The sequence below is a fragment of the Branchiostoma lanceolatum genome, chromosome 1 (genome assembly GCF_035083965.1).
Source record: "Branchiostoma lanceolatum isolate klBraLanc5 chromosome 1, klBraLanc5.hap2, whole genome shotgun sequence".
NCBI classification, from domain to species: domain Eukaryota; kingdom Metazoa; phylum Chordata; class Leptocardii; order Amphioxiformes; family Branchiostomatidae; genus Branchiostoma; species Branchiostoma lanceolatum.
Genome location: NC_089722.1, coordinates 41,942,325 through 41,961,425, shown reverse-complemented (window position 1 = coordinate 41,961,425; position 19,101 = coordinate 41,942,325). Strand labels below are relative to the sequence as shown.

General features: G+C 41.0%; 3 protein-coding genes across 3 annotated transcripts in view; 1 reads left to right on the top strand and 2 right to left on the bottom strand.

Moving 5' to 3' along the window:
• LOC136426874 (transmembrane protein 199-like) overlaps nt 1-5,510 on the bottom strand; it is a 36,518-nt gene extending 31,008 nt beyond the window's left edge. The window contains exons 1-2 of the mRNA XM_066415598.1: nt 5,314-5,510; nt 4,167-4,246 (exon numbers count right to left, since the gene is read on the bottom strand). Of these exons, the coding sequence (XP_066271695.1) occupies nt 4,167-4,246; nt 5,314-5,491 (258 nt within the window). The 5' untranslated portion in view covers nt 5,492-5,510. The remainder of the gene's footprint in view (nt 1-4,166; nt 4,247-5,313) is intronic.
• A 1,315-nt stretch (nt 5,511-6,825) lies between these two features.
• Nucleotides 6,826-9,286, top strand: LOC136428334 (centromere protein V-like). The gene is made up of 4 exons (XM_066417772.1): nt 6,826-7,037; nt 7,492-7,561; nt 7,877-7,991; nt 8,830-9,286. The coding sequence occupies exons 1-4, from the start codon at nt 6,826-6,828 to the stop codon at nt 8,994-8,996; spliced, it is 564 nt and encodes a 187-aa protein (XP_066273869.1). The 3' UTR covers nt 8,997-9,286.
• Nucleotides 9,287-11,574: 2,288 nt separating this feature from the next.
• Nucleotides 11,575-14,825, bottom strand: LOC136426863 (toll-like receptor 13). Its single transcript, XM_066415585.1, has one exon. It carries the CDS (start codon nt 14,823-14,825, stop codon nt 11,595-11,597), a length of 3,231 nt encoding a protein of 1,076 aa, XP_066271682.1. The 3' UTR covers nt 11,575-11,594.
• Between the last annotated feature and the right edge of the window lie 4,276 nt (nt 14,826-19,101).

Below are 19,101 nucleotides of genomic sequence, written 5' to 3'. Positions count from 1 at the left end.
GAGGCCTCCTTGGCTCCAATCTCACCACTCAGATGTCTTCCTTAATTATCTAATCTTGAAGGAGCGGCCCTGACGTCTTTATTTGGCTCCTTAATGGCCAGATGAATGAGGAACTGTCCAGGAATCTTGGAGAAGTGGAGGCTGATGGGGTGTCTCCTTACTGACAACTTCCTGTAGGATCCGCACTGATAACAGGAGGGAGACAAAACAACCTCATCTGTGCCACCAACGAGAACTTTTATACCAGAAGGGGACTTGGGTTTAAAGCACAGTTCTTGACTATGGTGTGTTCATATTAAGATGGTCTAAGAGTAAGACCCAGATTGTTCTTTAATTATTTACTGATCCTGCCGATCTAGCTAGCTAGAAATGACCAAGTCTGTTCAAGCAATGCTAACAGTTGTTTGCCACTAATGATAACTTTTATACCAGAAGGGGACTTGGGTTTAAAGCCCAGTTCTTGACTACGGTGTGTTGGATCATACGATGGTCTAAGAGTAAGAAGCAGATTGTTTTTCAATTCTTACTGATCCTGCCGATCTAGCTAGCTAGAAATGACCAAGTCTGTTCAAGCAATGCTAAAAGTTGTTTTTCTAATTCTTAATTTTGCTTTAGGAGGAGAAAAAAGGTTTACCCCATGTTTTCCCAAGTGCACAGTTAAAACAATTCTGCAGTAGTTCAGTAGTAAATACAGAGCACATGTTTGCAATGTCATCAAGTTGCAGTAAGAGGTCACCAAAAAGAAGAAGAAAAACGTGAAAGTAATAAAACCACCGTGAACATTTTAAGACTACTCAACACTGCATTACTAATAGTCAAGTCTAATCTATCTAGTTCAATGTCAAAGACACAGTAACAATCCCAGGCACTGCCGGCATGCAGACATATCTTTGTAGTGACTGTCTGATATGTTTGAGAGACTATTTTTGGGGCAAATAGACTAGAACAGCAGAAATTTGCCAAAAATTTTAGAAGTTTGAAACAGTGACCAACTTTTCAAGCCATCATCAATCAAACTATTTTCCTTCTATTTTGGCCAATTTTGGCCTCTCAACTCAATTTCGCTTTAGCCTTAGGAGGAGAAAGAAGGCTTTCTCTGTGTTTGAATTTCATGGTTGAGCGATCATCAAAAAGAAGAAAAAAGAAAGAAAATGGAAAAAAAACACCATGAACATTTCAATACTTACAGTACTCAACACTACATTACTAATAGCCAGGTCTAATCTTTCTAGTTGAATGTCAAAGACACAGTAACAATCCCAGGCACTGCCGGCATGCAGACATATCTTTGTAGTTTGATATGTTTGAGAGATAGGAGAGTAACCGATAGTCCTGATGTGGGTCACTTTAAGTCGCTCGAAAGCTGGAGATCTCAACAAAAGGAAGCAGCTTTTATTAATGGGACACATCTGGGGGCCTTTGTAATCCGACCCGAGTTGTAAATGTCAAGTTTGAGAGAGATTCCGACATTCCGACGTTTGATGGAATTTTGCTGCTCGTGTCGGACAAGAATTCCGCTCATTCCGACATCCTGACAAGCAAAAACTGGGGAATTCCAACATGACGAATAAAGATCAAAATTTGATTAAACCACATACGAAAATGGCTGTTCCGACGGGTAAAGTTGGTCCTTTGTAATCGGACCTGAGTTGTAAATGTCAAGTTTGAGAGAGATTCCGACATTCCGACGTTTGATGGAACTTTGCTGCTTTAAATAATAACTTTATTGCACAACAATTGTACAAGGTACAAAGTATGGCATTCACTGCTACATAGACAACATTCTATTAGGCTAACCAATCTATCTAATACAATATTATGTGGTACTAGTAGTCTATCTTATACAATATAGTAGTCTATCTTATGCAATATGGTGTAGTAGTATGGGATGACAATGGGATTTTACAATCATTGGACGAGTTTCTTACGTCTAGACATTCTTTGATATATTTCCCAATGTATACCATGCATGGGTTGTCACATGTCATTATGTACTTAAATTTGCTGTTCAAGTCCATTGAGATAAATCCTGGTAAATCCGACGATAGCATTGAGTAAAGCAAATTACGAATATCGAAATATTTGGGACACGGAATTTTGCTGCTGACACGTCGGACTAGAATCCCACTCATTCCGACATCCTGACAAGTAAAAAACTGGGGAATTCCAACATGCCGAATAAAGATTAAAATTTGATTAAATCACATTTAATTAAGAAAATGGTTTTTCCGACATGTAGAGTTAATTTTTAAAATGTCAGAAAGAACAAAAAGACAAAATGACACCTTGGCAGGAGCAGCTAATAACTACATGTAGATTTGAAATGAAAATTATGATATAGATTATAATCACTATTGAAGGGTCCTCTTTGTATTGTGTGTTTTGCTATCAATGCTATCAATGCTGGAGAGTTTCAACATGACAAATAAAGATTAAAATTTGTCTAAATCTCACAAGAAAATGGCTTTTCTCACTCATCTTGTAAAGTTGGTACATTTTTAAAATGTTGGAAAGAATAGAAAATACAAAAGCACACCTTAAGAGAAACAGGGTTAAGCTGGCATGCAGTTTTAAAATAAAAGTTATAATTACTGATATAATTACTGTTCATTAAATGGTAGTGAAGGGTATTCTTTGCGTGTTTTTTCTAAGCAGTGAGCTAACCAGTTTATTTTCTTTCTTCAATGCTGGATTTGTGTAAGTTCCTAAAATTACATCTCGACTTCCTGACTTATCAGACGGAAGTTAGTTAGTACTAGGGTTTCTTGGAAGGTCCATCATATGGCACAGGAAACACTAGTGTATACAACCCAGGCCCATAGAGGTTTACATTACATCCACAGGAAGAGAAATATGAAGTACAGATCATTCTTAACCTGACTGGGGTCACTTTTGAGTCTGAAAACCTCTGACTGTGTCACTTGTTTTGTTTGTTTACAGCTGTGAAACAAATTTATAATAGATCAGCAGACATGTACATGTATACTGAAGAGAGCAACACAGCCATAACAGAACGTAGGATGATTTTTTTTTAAAAACTGGCATTGCTGTTGTCCTGTTTCATGTACTGATGAAGAAATGTGGCCTTTTTTTGATAATGATCCCGGTATAGAGAGCTGCTGTAAATGATTATAACTTACAGCAGGTGATACTTGAAAGCGCTAATTTCTCAGAACTTCAGCAACTATGTTAAAATCATCATGAAACTTTATCAAAGCGACTTAAATATGCTCCATGAAATATCAAAGATAAGATATTCAGATAACAGTAACATTCAAAATGTTTTGCAATTATAGATAATTGCTATTAAAAAACATTACAAATTCTTTGGCACTCTTGCATAATGTACCAGTAGTTAGAACTTAAGAGTTGGGGTTTTAAGAAAACGTCATCCCTAACATTTCAAAGCTTAAGCTTGTGCGACCCTATAGGCCATACGCGGCCATAGTGTAACCATCAACAACTAGAAAAACAATCTAGAAGATCAAGTGACTCCAATTAACACATGCATCAGCACACAGACCTGGGGACAGACTGGCAGTGAAAGGACAGGAACCAGAAGGCCTTGGACTACATGTAGTAGGAGGACACCTTCCCAAGAACAAGCAAGGAGTAGAACAACCAAGCTGCCAGCGCAGGTTGTCCTTTGTTCCATCCTGGACAGCTTCAAACTACAAATATAGTCTCCTCCCCCTCTACCGTCTCATTGTCATTGAAATGCGCTAGGCGAGTAGTACACTTCTACTTTAAAATCCAGAGGGAGGAGGCCCAATCACCCCCTGACAGTTACACAGGCTCATAGGGATGGCTCGAGATCCTTACTCTTTTCTTATAAGTGTTGGGATTATCATTAACATGCTCGAGGTGTGGCTCTCCTCAAACACGGGACCTCCGACTTTACGTCCTCCATATCCAAGGGGTCCTCCTTAAATCAAAGCTTAGAGGTTCTCAATTTTACCTGAGTTGAGTTGGGAAATAGGTGTGGTACAGTGTCCAAGTTTCCAAGGCTACAAACAACACTGGGGCCTGTGAGGGATTTGAACCCAGGACTTCAAGATTCTCCAGTCCAAGACAACAACTCTATAACCACCAAAACACATTGACACCATTTAAACATTCCAGACATTCAGCTTAAAAATTAAAGATTCACAGCTCACAAGACTTACCCTTGGTGGTGTCTCCACTGGTGGGAAGAAGACATCGCTGCCCTCTAGCAGCTCATGAAGGTACTGCTTCTTCTCACCATCTACAAAAAATGCAGCACAACATGTGTTTGTTTAACTGAATGAAGGTTAAACTGTAAATGCCAACACAACAAATTGGACTTACCCAAACTTTAAAAAAGCTACAGTCTTTGTCAAGGAATGAGCAATCCACTGCTTCTGTGACGTCACGTTATGCAGATACATGTAGGACACGTGACTAGGTGAGTGTTTCTTTCTTTCTTTGTATTGCACACCCGGTAAACCACCTCATGGTGAAACACACCAGGTACATACTGAAGAGTACAAGCTGCATATCCGGACAGATTTCTTTGATCCACTCACAACAGGAAGGACAGCCTTTACTCTTTTCGATTTAAGAGTGGTGAGCTCTTTTATGTGAAAGTAGCCTGGGTCAGAAGAGCTAGTGTATATAGCTACATAAAGTTTGATACAGGATTTGAAATGCATGCCCGCCATCTGCAGAAAAGTGTTTCAAACCCTGCTGAGTTGTAGATACTTACTATACCTTGCATTTACAACTGAAACAATTTGAAGCATACAGTTACAGAGATATTGTTTTGGGTGTGGGTGTTAGTGTGACTGTGTATTTGTGAGTGTGTGTTTCCGGACATTTGCAGTTAGTATAACTCAAGAACCTCTTGGTGTATTGTGATGACATTTGGTATGTGGGCAGTTATAAATTTGGAAAGACGAAGGTCAAGGTCATTTTTGTTTTCAACTTGGATCTGATTTAGACTGTGACATTTGAAGATGAAATGATTCATTCATTTTTCCTACATTCACAGATTTTCCTGGAGTTTTGGATGGAACCGAAAGTTTGGTATTTTGGAGCAAACTACATATATTCATAAACGTGTTTCAATCCTCAGTCGCTTCTTCTTCTTTTAATATTTTGTGACAACCGACTTCAGCATAATTTGAAGATTCTGTTTCTGTTTGACTGTGGCAGAAAATGATAGAAATAACAACTAACTTTGCAATTTACTGCTGTATTTTTTATGTATCTGTATGCATTTCAGTATTAGTGTTTGTTGGATATGTGTACCAAACCCTGCATCTATATCACCCCCCCCCCCCCCATACAAACCTTCTAGCCGTCCGTGTACTTTTTGTACTGTCTGGAACGGGATGTTTGCTGGCTTGTCGCCCGAGTGTGAGTCCGTGTATCTGCCCAGCTCCTTTCTCAGGTCCCCAGGCAGGTCTGTCTGCGACAAAACCGCGCCGATCGCCGCCAAAATTCGATCCGTGCAAACTACGGCCGCCATCTTGGTAAGGTCAAAGGTGGATAGACGATCACACTTCAAACCCTACCCCAGGGGGTTGAGGGTAATACAAAATTCTTTGATTGATATCTAAAAGTTAAAGACTTAAAAGATTCTATCTCTTGTGGTATATAAATATGAATTATAGTTCTACTGTTTTCTTATTTCTGGTGAAATCAACATGATGTTTACTTTTGTGAGGTTGTATTTTGCATTTGGCTGCCCCCTGAAGTAATGGTACAGTCGCAGGTACAGGTAGAGGTTCGTGCGATTGCTGTGCAAGTTTTCAGGTTCAACTTTTAAACTGAGCTATTATTTCGGGACCAGGTAACGCCGTAGTGTCTAGTTTTATACCTAGGGGAGCGTAGACTCCTGTAGTAAATGTGAATGGGTGCTTTGGGCGCTTTTTTTCCTAATTCTTGGAAACCATGGCCAGTTTTAATCGCAGAACAATTAGTGGGCGTGGTCGGATTGGTCGATTTGTTTTTAAACACGTTTCTTGATTTGATTTCTTAGGGACTCAGATTTCAGCCACGAGTCATTAAAAGATTTTAATGTTAAATTACACATGGAGGTCACTAACCAGTAGAGAACTGATACCCAAATAACGAAAGCATTTTGTTACCTTTAATTTAAACTTTTTTTTAAATCTCGGAACTCAATATAACTTATACACCGTCGGACGTTTCGAGGTAGACGTCTTAAGCTTGTGACGTTACGGTGTACCTTCTTGTTTTCTTTTAATCACAAGTCCGTGTTTCCACGGCACTTTATTTCTTCCTGGTCGACCAAATAGTTTGCTCCTTTTTTAACCTTCTCCCTGCTGCCTTATAAATTCTGTAACCAATAGAGAATTGGGTGTCAAACGGCTACTTCAGATCTAAAGTGCTAAAGGTTAAATACATGTGTCATGTATGCATGTAGGGAGGACTATGAAAAGATGAACCTTTGAGGAGAAAGTGTCCCCTCCTCGAAGCCCCACTGATAATCCTAGTAATAGGTACATGTTACCGAACAGTGTGATCACACATGCAGCTGTGTATACTATAAACAGTACTGAAGCTGGAACCATGAACTGTTCCTTACAGAGAGATCAATATAATGTGGCCAAAGTAGGAAATCTAGAGTAAGCCCTATCTCATGCCAAATAAGAGGTATAGGTAATGGCAAAAACTGGGAGAATAAGCTATGATACACGTCCAGACGTGTTTTGTTTTTTTGCGGCAGGGGCCTTCAACTTTGACATGATAATACCCACGATGCATCTTGCTGAACGTAGGCAGTTTCAACCATGAATCAGCTTATTCTAAAGAGTTCTGTCTTTCCTTCCAGAAAAAATGGCTGCTAATGCGACCTTGAACAGTGGAGGTCATCAGGCAAAAGTTCCCACGACGGGTGCCGAGATTGCGGACACTCTGGAGGCCACCACGGACGCGACCCCTGACCTCGTATCCACGGACAACGACGTGGTGCACACGGGCGGCTGCCACTGCGGCGCTGTGCAGTTTGTGGTAATGGCGCCCCCTGTCTTACAGGCAGTGGACTGCAAGTGAGTTTGGTCTAATGTCTAAGTTCAACATATTGCTGTCTGCCGGCACCTTTCATATCCTGCAATGCTACATCACATGGCTGTTAACCTTTAGCAAACTGAATTAGCCTTTTGGCTACCAATTGGTTTATGGGGTTAGGCAGCAGGGAGAAGGTTAAGGTATCAATCTTGAGTCTGCAATTTTGATGACAGTACTTTGGTATCTTCTCTCTCAACTACTATTGACTCACAGTCTGTTAAACTGAAAAGACGGAAGATTTTAAGGGTAGAGAAAATAAAATAAGCTTTACACGTAGATGGCTGTACGTAGATGTATGATGCTGTCAGTGATCCACTGACTCCACCTTCACCATGACAGACATCACCCCCACCCCGGCAGAAGCAGTAGCTGCAGTATAAAGTTTTTAAAGTAAGTAAAGCACTTCTAATGCTGCTGTTTTCTCCTCGTCTCCAGCTGCAGTATTTGCTTCAAGAAGCAGAACAGACACTTCATTGTGCCGAAGTCAAAGTTCAAACTGATGCAGGTAAGGGTTCTAAAACACTGACCATCTTCAATTTTTTTTTTGTAGGGGGGGATGACCATCGTCATCAACACTGACGGCCGGACCTTTTAAACATGAGAAACATGAGACAGCTACACCAAAACAAACAAAGAAACAAACCTGCCACACCTTTACTGCTATGTCAGTGTAAACAACAGAAATTAATTTGGATAGGTTTGATCAGAAAGAGTGCAACTGAATGGCAAATGGGGGGGAGGGGGAGCGGGTGCTGATATGCCACACCTTTAAACCTTTTTGTTAATAATATTAAATACCAATATGCATATGCATTTCCAGGGCGAGGATAGCTTGACGTGCTACACCTTTAACACCCACCAGGCGAAGCACCTGTTCTGTAAGACCTGCGGAGTCCAGAGTTTCTACTGTCCCAGATCAAACCCTGATGGCTACGGTACAGATGAAAATTTCATAAGGCCACACCGATTTAATTTCTTGGTTAACAGAATTTTTTTTTAAATGCTAGATTCGAAAATCAACATGAAAACAGAATCTTAGAGAAAAGTCTGTACTTTTGTGCACACAGTTTCAGGGTCAGGTGCAAGTTTTCACCCCAGCCTTCTGTTTTAATGATGTCATCATGCTAAAATAAAAGATTAAAAATCTGTTAACAAAGAAATTAAATTGGTGTGCCCTAATTGAAAATTGATTTTTTGATGAAATATATAACAAAAGTGTGCTACTTTCAGGGAGATTTCAAGACGCTCTCTGTCTCTTCTTTAACCCGTTAAGTCAGATCTCGTCTTGGAGTTCTCTTGTCACTTGACTAATGATGTTGATTATCACAATCATGACAAGAGACAGTTATACAGTATACAGGCTTGAGATAGTGACATCTCCTGCCCCTGATGGCTACGGTACGGATATGTCATCTGAACGTTCATCTTTGATGGTACATTAAACATTATGGAAAAGAATTTACCCTCATTCCAACAAAAGAGGATCCCATTTCTGACCTGTTCTGACATGGCCTTCTTTAGAATAAAACCTTCAGAACGTGATTTGATTTGATTAATCATACTGTATGATCTTGACGTACAACCAGGGCTAAACCAACTAGCCGGAGGCTATTACAAAGGGCTAGCCCTGGTAACTGAACAATGTATAGTTACATTTGTATAATATATAATGATTTGTGAAGCACATATAAACCCATTTACAAGTATTGCTCCACTTTTTGAGTCATTGATTTATTGCTGGGTTAATTGATTGATTAATTGATTGATTGGCAGGTGTGATGCCCCACTGTCTGGACCAGGTGACAGTCGAGCGCGTCGTCGTGGAGACGTTTGACGGACTGAACTGGGAACAAACCATCCAGACCTCCTCCATACCCACCAGGTCGAAGGTCACACAGGGCAAAGGTGACGCCAAAGAGGCTGAAAAGTCAAATCAGTAAATCAATTTTTTCCAATTATGGAAAAGAATTTAAAGGCAGACTAAACTTAATTTCGTAAAGCATATCGCAGTATATTAGATATACCACTAATACCAGTTCTTACTTGTTTTACACTAGGCCATCATAGATAAGCGTTTTTACAACATTTGAAATTCGCGGCGTGGTGATGTAATACTGGTGATGTCCAAAGACCTTTGACCTTTGTGACGTCAGATCTCTATTCCGAGTCGGCCCAAATTAGAAACCATCGCTTTTGAACTCTTGCCGACTCAGAATAGAGATCTGACGTCACAAAGGTCAAAGGTCTTTGGACATCGTCAGTATTAAATCACCATGCTGCGAATTTCAAATGTTGTAAAAACGCTAATCTATGATGGACTAGTGTAAAACAAGTGATTAAGAACTGGTCTTATTTTAATTAGTGGTATACATGTACTTAATATACTGTGGTATGCTAACAAAAGAAGAAACAGAACTGAGGGAAATCTTTGGACAGGCCTGGAGGTGTCATACAAACTTCAGCTGTCCTCTGAAGGAAAAGATTGTCATAATTCCTCATCTCTGGTTTGTTTATTTGTTTACTATTTATTGGTTTGGCTGAAACATCCAAGGCTGCCCAACTAGCTAATGTTGCTAGTGTCTAAGGGCTAACCTTGGGAGAAGATACAATGTTACACAGTCAGTGGTAACAATATCTGATTCTATCATTGTTTTCGTTGCCTTCCCAAATTTCATCAAACTTACAAAGGAGAAGTTACATGTATTCTAGGAAGATACTATATATTCAATTGAAGTAACTATATGCATTATGCTACACAACTTTGCATTCCATAGTGAGATATATTATATACGGAAAGGAAATTTCAAGACAAGAGGTGCCTTTTAACTGTTTATCATGTACTTATATAATTAGATCAAGGAGGACTCAGGATATAGTGGTTTTGTCTTATCAAAAATGATCCCGCTCTCAATAGCAATGTTACGTACAATCAAAATGTTTGAAATTTGCTGTAAAGAATGCTGCACTCATTGAGTTCAGAAGAAAAGCTGCTGGCAGAACTAAAAAGTGTTATAATTCTTCTTTATATCAGGCCTCCTTGGAATTCAATACAGGTGGTCGGACCAGTACTACTTTACATATACAGGAATGGCCCGAGTTTTCCTAGTTTGATTTGAATGATTCAAACTTGTTTCAAGTGCGCCGGTTGCACCGCTGTCGAAAATTTGAATTCCCGGATTCGGACGTTAGAATCAATATGGTTTACAAATTTTTTGTTCGAGGACACGAACCTCTCATTTCGCATTGAAATGTAAGTTTTTCGGGTGGGTATGACATAAATAAAAAAACAGCACAGTGTATTACGTATCGCCCTCAGTCCCGGCCCTTCCTGCGTTAGATACCTCAGGTAATATGGAATACACCGTGTTGTATTCTATATATAGTCCTTAAAAGATGTCACAGTGCCTTGGTGGTGGTCATTATACAAACCAAGCAAAACCATCACCTTTTCTCTTATAGGGTTATAGGTGTAAAGTGGAAATAGATATTCTATAAAGCTTCTACAAAGCGTCTCTTGACTTGTATTTCTGTGTTGTTTTTAACTCGAAAGTTCTTTATTCTAAGATTAGGCCCACGTTCAATCCTCAGTGGTTGACTCAAGCTCGGACATGTTTTAAGGGATTTAAGCCTGCACTTCACAGTACAGTCTTTATAATCATAATTGTACATTGACAAAGATACATTTAGTACATTTGTACAATGATCATGTTTCTACTATTCCAAGCATAATGTAAACCGTCTCCATATAAATCTCATGTTAAAAGCCATCACTCGATATCACTGGACAAAATACTACCAATCTTCATCACACCAATATCCAATTATTGATAAGATCACATATCGATTCACTAAGTAACACAGAATATAATTAATCAATTAGATCACATGTAGTCATATGTGCATTAAGCATGAATATGTAAGAAAGATTTGTCTAGAATTATAGTAGATGTACAAAGATACATTTAGTACAGTAACAATGATTATGCTTCTACAATTTTAACCAATAATGTTAACAGTCTCCATTCGAATCTCATGTTAAAAGCTAAGTAATATCACTTGATATCACTCCCCCACAAAATCAAAATTATTGATTAAACTTACATATATCAATATGTAAGTTTCATCAATTAACTCACACTAAGTAAGACAAAATAAATTCATGTCCCCACCAAGTTTAGATCTCCTTCAACACTATAATGACTTCGATATCAAAAGAGTCACAAATATTGTAACATGACAATACAAATTGAAACGTAATGTGAGAGGAAAATTAATCATACTACGAGAGCCTATTTACATCAGTGCGTTACAACCATCCCTCATCAGAGACGGGGGGCGCCATAAACGTCCTGAAACTTATGAACCACTGCTCATCGAGTCACGTGTTCTATCTGCATAACGTGACGTCACAGAAGCGGTAGAATTGCTCATTCCTTGACGAACACTAGACGGACAGTCGAAAATTTAGTCAAGTCTAATTTTTGGTTTGGAAGGTAATGTTAAACTTTGCTTCAAACCATGGGAAGTAGACATTGTGGTTACAGTGGTAGGAGAGGAACGTCATCCCCATCTCCAAACCACTGGTCGTCTGGCAATAGAATTTCATCTTGCTGTTCCGGAATGTTCCGCATGGGGCCATGTATCTGCGCTTCCACTATGTTCCTCACCGGAGCCTGTTCTTGCTGTTCCGGAATGTTCTGTTCCGGAACTCGTGCGTTCTGGTCCGGAATGTTCCGTTCCGGATCTTGTACCTGCTGCTGAGGCTCTGGGTCCCGGGGTAGAGGATCGCCCAGAGCGTGTCGCAGCCGTTCCCAGAACAGCGGCCGTTTCTTCACGTCGCCCGGCCACACCAGGTACGTGTCCCTCTTCATTACGGCGTTCAGATGGCGGAACCGTTTCAGCAGTCTGTCAGGAATCCTCTCCAGGAACACCAGGATGAGACGCCTCCCTCCCCCCTTCTCAAACATGTGGTACTGGGCCATCTGGAACTCGTACTCGCACCACTGACTCTTCAGGAAGTTCCTGGTGATGATACAGACTGTTCTCCGGCTGTTTTCCACGGCATCCGCGATGTTTTCCACAATGGGAGCGCCGACTGCAAAGTCCCTTTCGTGTATGACCAGGCTGTAGTCAGGTTCCAGATTCTCTATTGCTTCATGTATAACCCACATGACGTCCCGGTTGTTGTAGGCAATAAAGGCATCGTGCGTGTATCTGAGCGGCTCTTGGTTCTCTACTTCGCCAATTTTCGGTCTCCTCCACTTGGCCAACTGCCACAGGTAGTACTGAACACGGGCGATGTGGTAGTTGACCAGGAAAATGGTCATCATGGCGACAAAGATGCCCGAAGAGGCGAACACACAAGCCAGGAGGCGGTTGGGCCGGAATCCTTGGCTACAATCACTGCCGAAGAACATGCTTTCTGTTGGGTCCTTTCTGTCGTTGGATCGTTTATTCTGCGTCAATCCGTCTGTCAAACGTCGTCCATTCAGTCTTGCTGGACGAGAACATGTGTAGCCTTGACCAACGCCACAGTAAGGGTTTTGCCAGTTCGATACCCTGTCGTATTTATCGGTGGCCCACTCAACAAACCACATCAAGTTACAATCGCACTGAAACGGATTGCCTGCAACGTCCAGCCTCCTCAGCCGATTAACAACAGGACTCAGTACAGTTTGATTTAAAATAGCTAAGCTACTTCCCCTCATATTCAAATCCTTCAACTCGTACAGACGCAGAAAGGCGTCCCCTATCACCGCTATCCCGTTGAACGCCAGATTTAAGTATGTCAGGTTGCCCAAACCTTCAAATGTTTTCTCTGCTATGTTTTGTATTCGGTTGTTACTCAGATCCAGGAATCGTAGCCGCGATAGTTCACGAAAGACGGATTGTTTCACAGTGTCGATCTCGTTATGACTGAGATCCAGATATGTCAAGTGGTACAATCCTCTAAATCCTTTTGGAGAGATACTCGGAATGCTGCAGCGAGAAAGAGTCAACGTTTTCAAGTATTTCAGCGATATTGATGCCGAACCAATATTGAAATCTTCTGCAATAAACCCTGAAAGATTGTTATCCAGTCGTAGTATTTCTAAAGTAGGTTGCTCACACTGCTGTTCGTCACTCCAAACGTTGATGTTATTATTCGAGAGGTCGAGATACCGTAAACTCGCAATGCAGTACACGTTTGTATTGACCTCTGTTATTTTGTTGGACTGCAAATTAAGCACAGTAATATTCGACGGTAGACAACTGCAGTCAATAGCTCCAATTGTGTTATGACTCAAATCCAGATAATTCACGCTTTTCAACCTACTGAAGTTAAATGATGAAATGTTGACACATGGTTGACTTGTGTATCCGCTAGTGTATAAGTTGTTATAACTGAGATCAAGATAGTCCAAAGTCTCTGGAAGCTGAACTCGAAAGGTTTCCAAGTTGTTACTTCTCAAATGCAGATATCTAAGAGAGGTCAGTCCTTCAAACACGTCCACAGGTAAAGTAGAAATTGAGTTACTTATTAAGTTAAGATGAGTGAGTGAGGACAGTCCGCTGAACGTCTTGTTTTGTAAATGTAAAGTATGCGAGGAGTCCCGCGTCAAATCCAGCCTTTGTAAATGTGAAAAACCCACGAAGGTGTTAGCTTGTAAGGTTTCAACGTTTAAATTCAAAGACAGCGTTTTTAGATATTTCAGGCCTGTTATTCCCGCTAGAGTATCAGATGTCGTTTTGCTAATATTGGGCAAGCAAAATGACAACTCCTGAATCTGCGTGTGTCGGAGTTCAGGCAGAACGTCCATAATGCCGTCAATATAATAATCGCCGAGGTCCAACGTCTGCAGACGTGTGAGTGACTTCAGCAGGCCGGGGGCTATAGGTTCCTCAGTGACTAGATGTTTCAGAGTCAGTAACAGCGGCCGGAACATTTCAACACTGAGGGGCCGGGAAGCCGGGTCGAATATTTCAGTCCTGTCTATAGTCATTTCTATAGTCTCTAACTTAGACATGTTTCTAAATACAGGTCCAAAGTAGAGGTCACTGGCTATTGATAGAACATCGAGACTCAACTTGTTAAGGTTGTACAGCGGTGCCCACAGCAGGGGTCGTTGTAAGAACCCGCTGGGGAAACTACTATTGATAGTAAAGATCTCTTCATCTATCTCCAGACTTTCCAACGAAGTCAAAGAATCAAAAATGTGATCGGGTAAAAGGCTGACATTTTTCACTGTAAGCTCTAAATGTTTCAGTTTAGATAACCCCGTGAACACTCCCGCACTGACTGTATCGGTGGTAGTTCCCACGCGTAGATAGTTGAGGTTTTCAAGATCTCGAAAAAGTCCATTTTGAAGGGGAAACGTGAGATCAGGTCCCCATCCCGCTTCTATTCCATCTAGACCAAGGCGTTCTAAATTCTCCAACCCAGCGAACGCCCCGACCTCAATGGTCTGTATCTTATTATCATATAGTTCTAAGGATTTCAGGTTTCTCAACCCACTAAACGAGGCGTTGTACAGTACAGTTATGTTGTTCAATCCGAGGTCTAAGGTGACGACAGACTCGGGGATGCCGGGCGGTACTTGGTTTAGACGCGCGCGGCTTGGTTTAGCCCCCCATACCCCCTCCCCTGCACACACCACGGTTGTTGAGTTCCAGATCTGACACACGGGCGGCGTGGGCGGGGAGGGTTGTCCTCCAACCCGTCCATGTTGGGTGATGAACGTAGAAACCACAGCTAAGCAGACTGCGAGAAGAGCGGGTTTAGGCTCCATGTCCATCTGTTATGTTGGGTTCCTCTCTTTGTGACCTGCAGAAAATACGAACATCTGGTAAGCAATAACATTTGAGCCAGAAACAAATGGGTTATTATGAAGTGATGTGATATTTTTCCTTGCCAAAGTTCTCAGCACTACAGATCACAGGACTTCGGTCGCTGAGAGACAGGCAACTGGAGTGATGTCTGAAATTTGCCAAGAGGGTTGAATTGATTGTGATATGGTATCAAGATCTTGAGTTCATCTTTTACCAGGAATGGAAGCCTAAAACAGGAACACAAGGAAATGTTGGGTTCAATACTGAGAGGTACAGAAAGTCAGCATTTCCTTTTACGCCTGCTTGATATCTAGTGCTATCTTTCCATCTCATCTTCATGGACAGTACATTCAACTAATAATCATCATTAGAGATTGCAGGACTTCGGTCTGAAATTTGCCAAGAGGGTCGATCGGGATATGGTATCAAGATTGTCAGTTCCTCTTTTAACAGGAAAGGAAGCCTAATGTAAGAACACAAGGAAATGTGGAGTTCAGTACCGAGAGGTGCAGGAAGTCAGCATTTCCGTGTCTTGTCTGAATGTCTCGCCCCAAATTAGCTTCAACTAGAAGTTATCAACACAACTGATTTTGACAGACAATACTGAGCGATTGAGATATAGACAGATCTGAGACTTCTTTCAGATACGTTCAGATTTCCTGTCTTTCAGATAGAACTCACAGTACGATTTTCATATAATTTAAAGACTCTTCCAACACAGAGCATTGAAAAGGAATGAATTGTTTGTGAGACTTTTGAATAATCATACTGTGGAAGTGTTGTGCCAAATTTTACTCTTTGGTGTGCTTTATTAACGCCAGCTGTTTTTCTACAAATATACAGCTAAGTGTGTTGTGGTCGACCCTTTTCTATTTCTAGACAACGTGCGCTGATCCTCAATTTTATCATACTATTTACAAACGGTTTATTATGAAGTGATGTGAGATATTTTTCATTTCCAAATATCATCAGTAGCAGTGTATGGGTTATAGTCATCTATGAATGATCTTTTTTCTCACTTTGGAATGAAGTATAAAGAAATTGACCTAAAGTATGTAGGCGGATACAGGAGTTACGATATGACAGCAGTACACGGGGAGTATCGTTCTGTGTACCAGATTGGGTGAAGTTTGTCTTAGTGATAATGGTCTTTAACAGTGCCTCTCTCTTTTTATCATAAGTAGGACAAGTCATCATAAGATAGAATTCACCTTCAATATTTTCATTACATGTGGGACACAATCTCTGAGGCCCTTCAATTTCTAGACAATGTACGCAGATTCAGAGTTCTGTTGTGCTATTTACGAACGGTTTAGTATAAACTGATGTGAGACATTTTTCCTTGCCAAAGTGATCAGCACTATAGACCACAAGACGTTGGTCTCTGAGAGGCAGACGACTGGACTGAGGTCTGAAATTTGCCCAAAGGATTGGCCGTGATATGATATCATGTTCTTGAGTTCCTCTTTTAACAGGAAAGGAAGCCTAAAACAGGAACACAAGGAAATGTGGAGTTCAGTACCGAGAGGAGCAGGAAGTCAGCATGTCCGTGTCTTGTCTGAATGTCTAGCCCCAAATTAGGTTCAACTAGACGTTATCAACATTACTGGTTTTGACAGGCATTTCTGAACGATTACCATGTAGACAGAACTGAGACTTATTTCAGATGCAACTAGCAGAACCCTAGCCAAAAGATATCTCTAACACAGAAAACTGTAGAGGAATGAATCGCTTATGAGACCTTTGAATAATCATAATGTGGAATTGTTGTTGCAATTTCTACCCATTGAACTATTTGTTACAAATACGCAGCTCGGCCTATGGCCACCATGTGTCGTTTTCCTAATAAACCATTCTTTCTTTCTTTCTTTCTTTCTTTCTTTCTTACTTTCTTTTATTCGTTATTCATTTCCTCTTCCAACGAGAGCAAAATGAAATAGGAAAAATGCAACTAAAATGCGGTACGATACAAAACATAAATTGAAGTTTGACAGACAGATTGACTGAAAGAAAACTTGAACTTACAGCCTAACTGTCTTTTACTGGATGTTATACGAATTATTGCTGACCTATTCAATGTCTCAATTTCTCCATTTGATCCAGTCCGAGTTTAGAACTAGACATTATCCCTGATTTCTTCACTCCACCTTCAACGCAAAACGTTAACATCAAGCCTGACCTTTGAGACCAGGTTACTTTGTCAATTATAATCGAGTGTTCTTTGCAAGTTCTTACCCGAGCTCGAGGGCTAATTGCAACATGATACAATGCATAGAAAAAGTCAAGAATGGTGACAAGTCGAACAACTGACTAAGAACTGCTACGGAATACAATCTAAGCTTTTTGGGTTTGAATTCTTATTTGGAACCAGTGGAAGACCCACTTTTTCTACAATGAGTGGGGTTTGAGAGATTAATAGGGTTCTAGTTTTCTTTCCGTCAGTAAACGTTTGGAAATTGTGGTAAGTTTTGTTGGCTTCTTTAAATAGCTCTTCTCCTGACCATTACTAAACCGTCCCTGAGAACAGTAGACGATGGCTCGCCAGTTTCTCCGTCCAACATGAACGAATAGCTTCTTCTTTTTTTTTTACCTTAGAACGTACCGAGTCCTTAGACAAGTCTTCCGGAACCTTAGAAAACCATGAAGCCGTAGCCGCAAGTTTGAGCTCAAATATTTCGCCAAGTTTGTGGTGAGAGGAAATGCTGTAAGCTCACGTGAATCCCCTATCTCACTGGACCCGCGGCACGTTGGCGGCCCAGATACGTCTTAAATTAGATTTGTGTTACCCTTAAATGTATAATCGGAATATCATGCAAAACCTACAGGTATGACTAAAAAGACAAAACATCCAAAACGTAAAACGATTCATTTTTATCGATGAAATTCGATCAGCGCTCTGTCAAATCGTTCGGTCGCAGCGAGGTCGCTACAGTGTCGCAGTGTGGTGAGATAGGGGCTTAACTGTCGTGGTTGAAACCCTTAAATGTATGTTTTTACCGTCCGGACTAAATCTCTCGGACTCACACAAACAAATTTGCTGTTTTCTTACCTCAGAAATGTGCAGAATACTTTTCTTTCTTCGTCCACAGAACCCTGAGATGCTGAGATGTCACCAGCTGTAACCGCAGGAATCGTGTCCAATATATCTCCAAGTTTATCCTAATCTAATTCGGCCGCACGTTGATTTGGACCCGTGAGACCATGAGACCGCCGGCGTGGAAGTTTTTGTTGAAATGTAAGAGAGCTGCCCCAGACCAGGAAACAACGCAGGCCGTTTATATACTAGTACTGGGTTCCGGCTTCAAGCAGAAGTTGTCTGGTAACATTACGACCTTTTTGTTATCTGATAGTCGGGCCCCGATTAACCAACCCGCGCGTTTCCTTCTCGCGACAGTTCTTTATTTTATAGACCTCCTGTTTCTTATCATGACGGTGCACACACCGATCCGTCCGCCACAGGGTAGCAGTAGCCTCTACCAGGCCCCACTGATCGCTGGGAAAATAGTAGAAATTGGCCAAATAGAGTGAAATGGTTGTCCTACCATACGTCGTAGTCTCTACCAGACTAACTACGCCAGGGGTTCACTTGTAGGCTCCGTTAAAATGTGATCTTCACTGTGGACTGACTCTACTGGCTAATTATTTCTTTTTCTGCTGAATTCTACGATTCATACGCCCGTTAGAGGGCCTGGTGGAGGCTACATACGTCGTTTGGCAGTTATGCGATGTCAGAGTTGGCGCGGGCACTTTTAGCCCCCCCCCCCGGTCTAGATAGGGTTAAGGGAGTTGGCTACAGAGAGAGAGGGTCCAATTGGCAATCGTAACGGAGCCTGCAAATGAAACCCTAGCATATATTCTCCCTGTAACCGGCTTAGTCTGGTAGAGACTAGGATTATAGGATAGCAGTGCGTGGGGACAGAATGACTTAAGCGTTTGTTTGGAGGGTCCAGGTTTGAGTTCACATCGCTTATATTTCAGCTGTTATGTACTAACATACTAAGGCCTTGGCAAATTAACACTGGGTTTCCAATCACGGTCTTAAAGAAATATGGTCGTATTATCATTTATCATTATTATTTCTTTTAAATGCATGTTTCTGTCAGCCATACATGGCTATATTGTAATTCATACATTATTATCGATACTATCTTGTACTTATAATTGTAGGATAGGTTAGCCTTGCAGTATTGTTGATTTACTGCCATACTTTGTACAATGTACGATTGTCGAGCAACA

Coding starts and splice junctions, on each gene's coding strand:
- LOC136428334 (XM_066417772.1), top strand. CDS start 6,826: ATGGCTGCTAATGCGACCTTGAACAGTGGAGGTCATCAGGCAAAAGTT. Junction 7,038..7,491: donor TTACAGGCAGTGGACTGCAA/GTGAGTTTGGTC, acceptor CCTCGTCTCCAG/CTGCAGTATTTGCTTCAAGA. Junction 7,562..7,876: donor CAAAGTTCAAACTGATGCAG/GTAAGGGTTCTA, acceptor ATGCATTTCCAG/GGCGAGGATAGCTTGACGTG.
- LOC136426863 (XM_066415585.1), bottom strand. CDS start 14,825: ATGGAGCCTAAACCCGCTCTTCTCGCAGTCTGCTTAGCTGTGGTTTCT.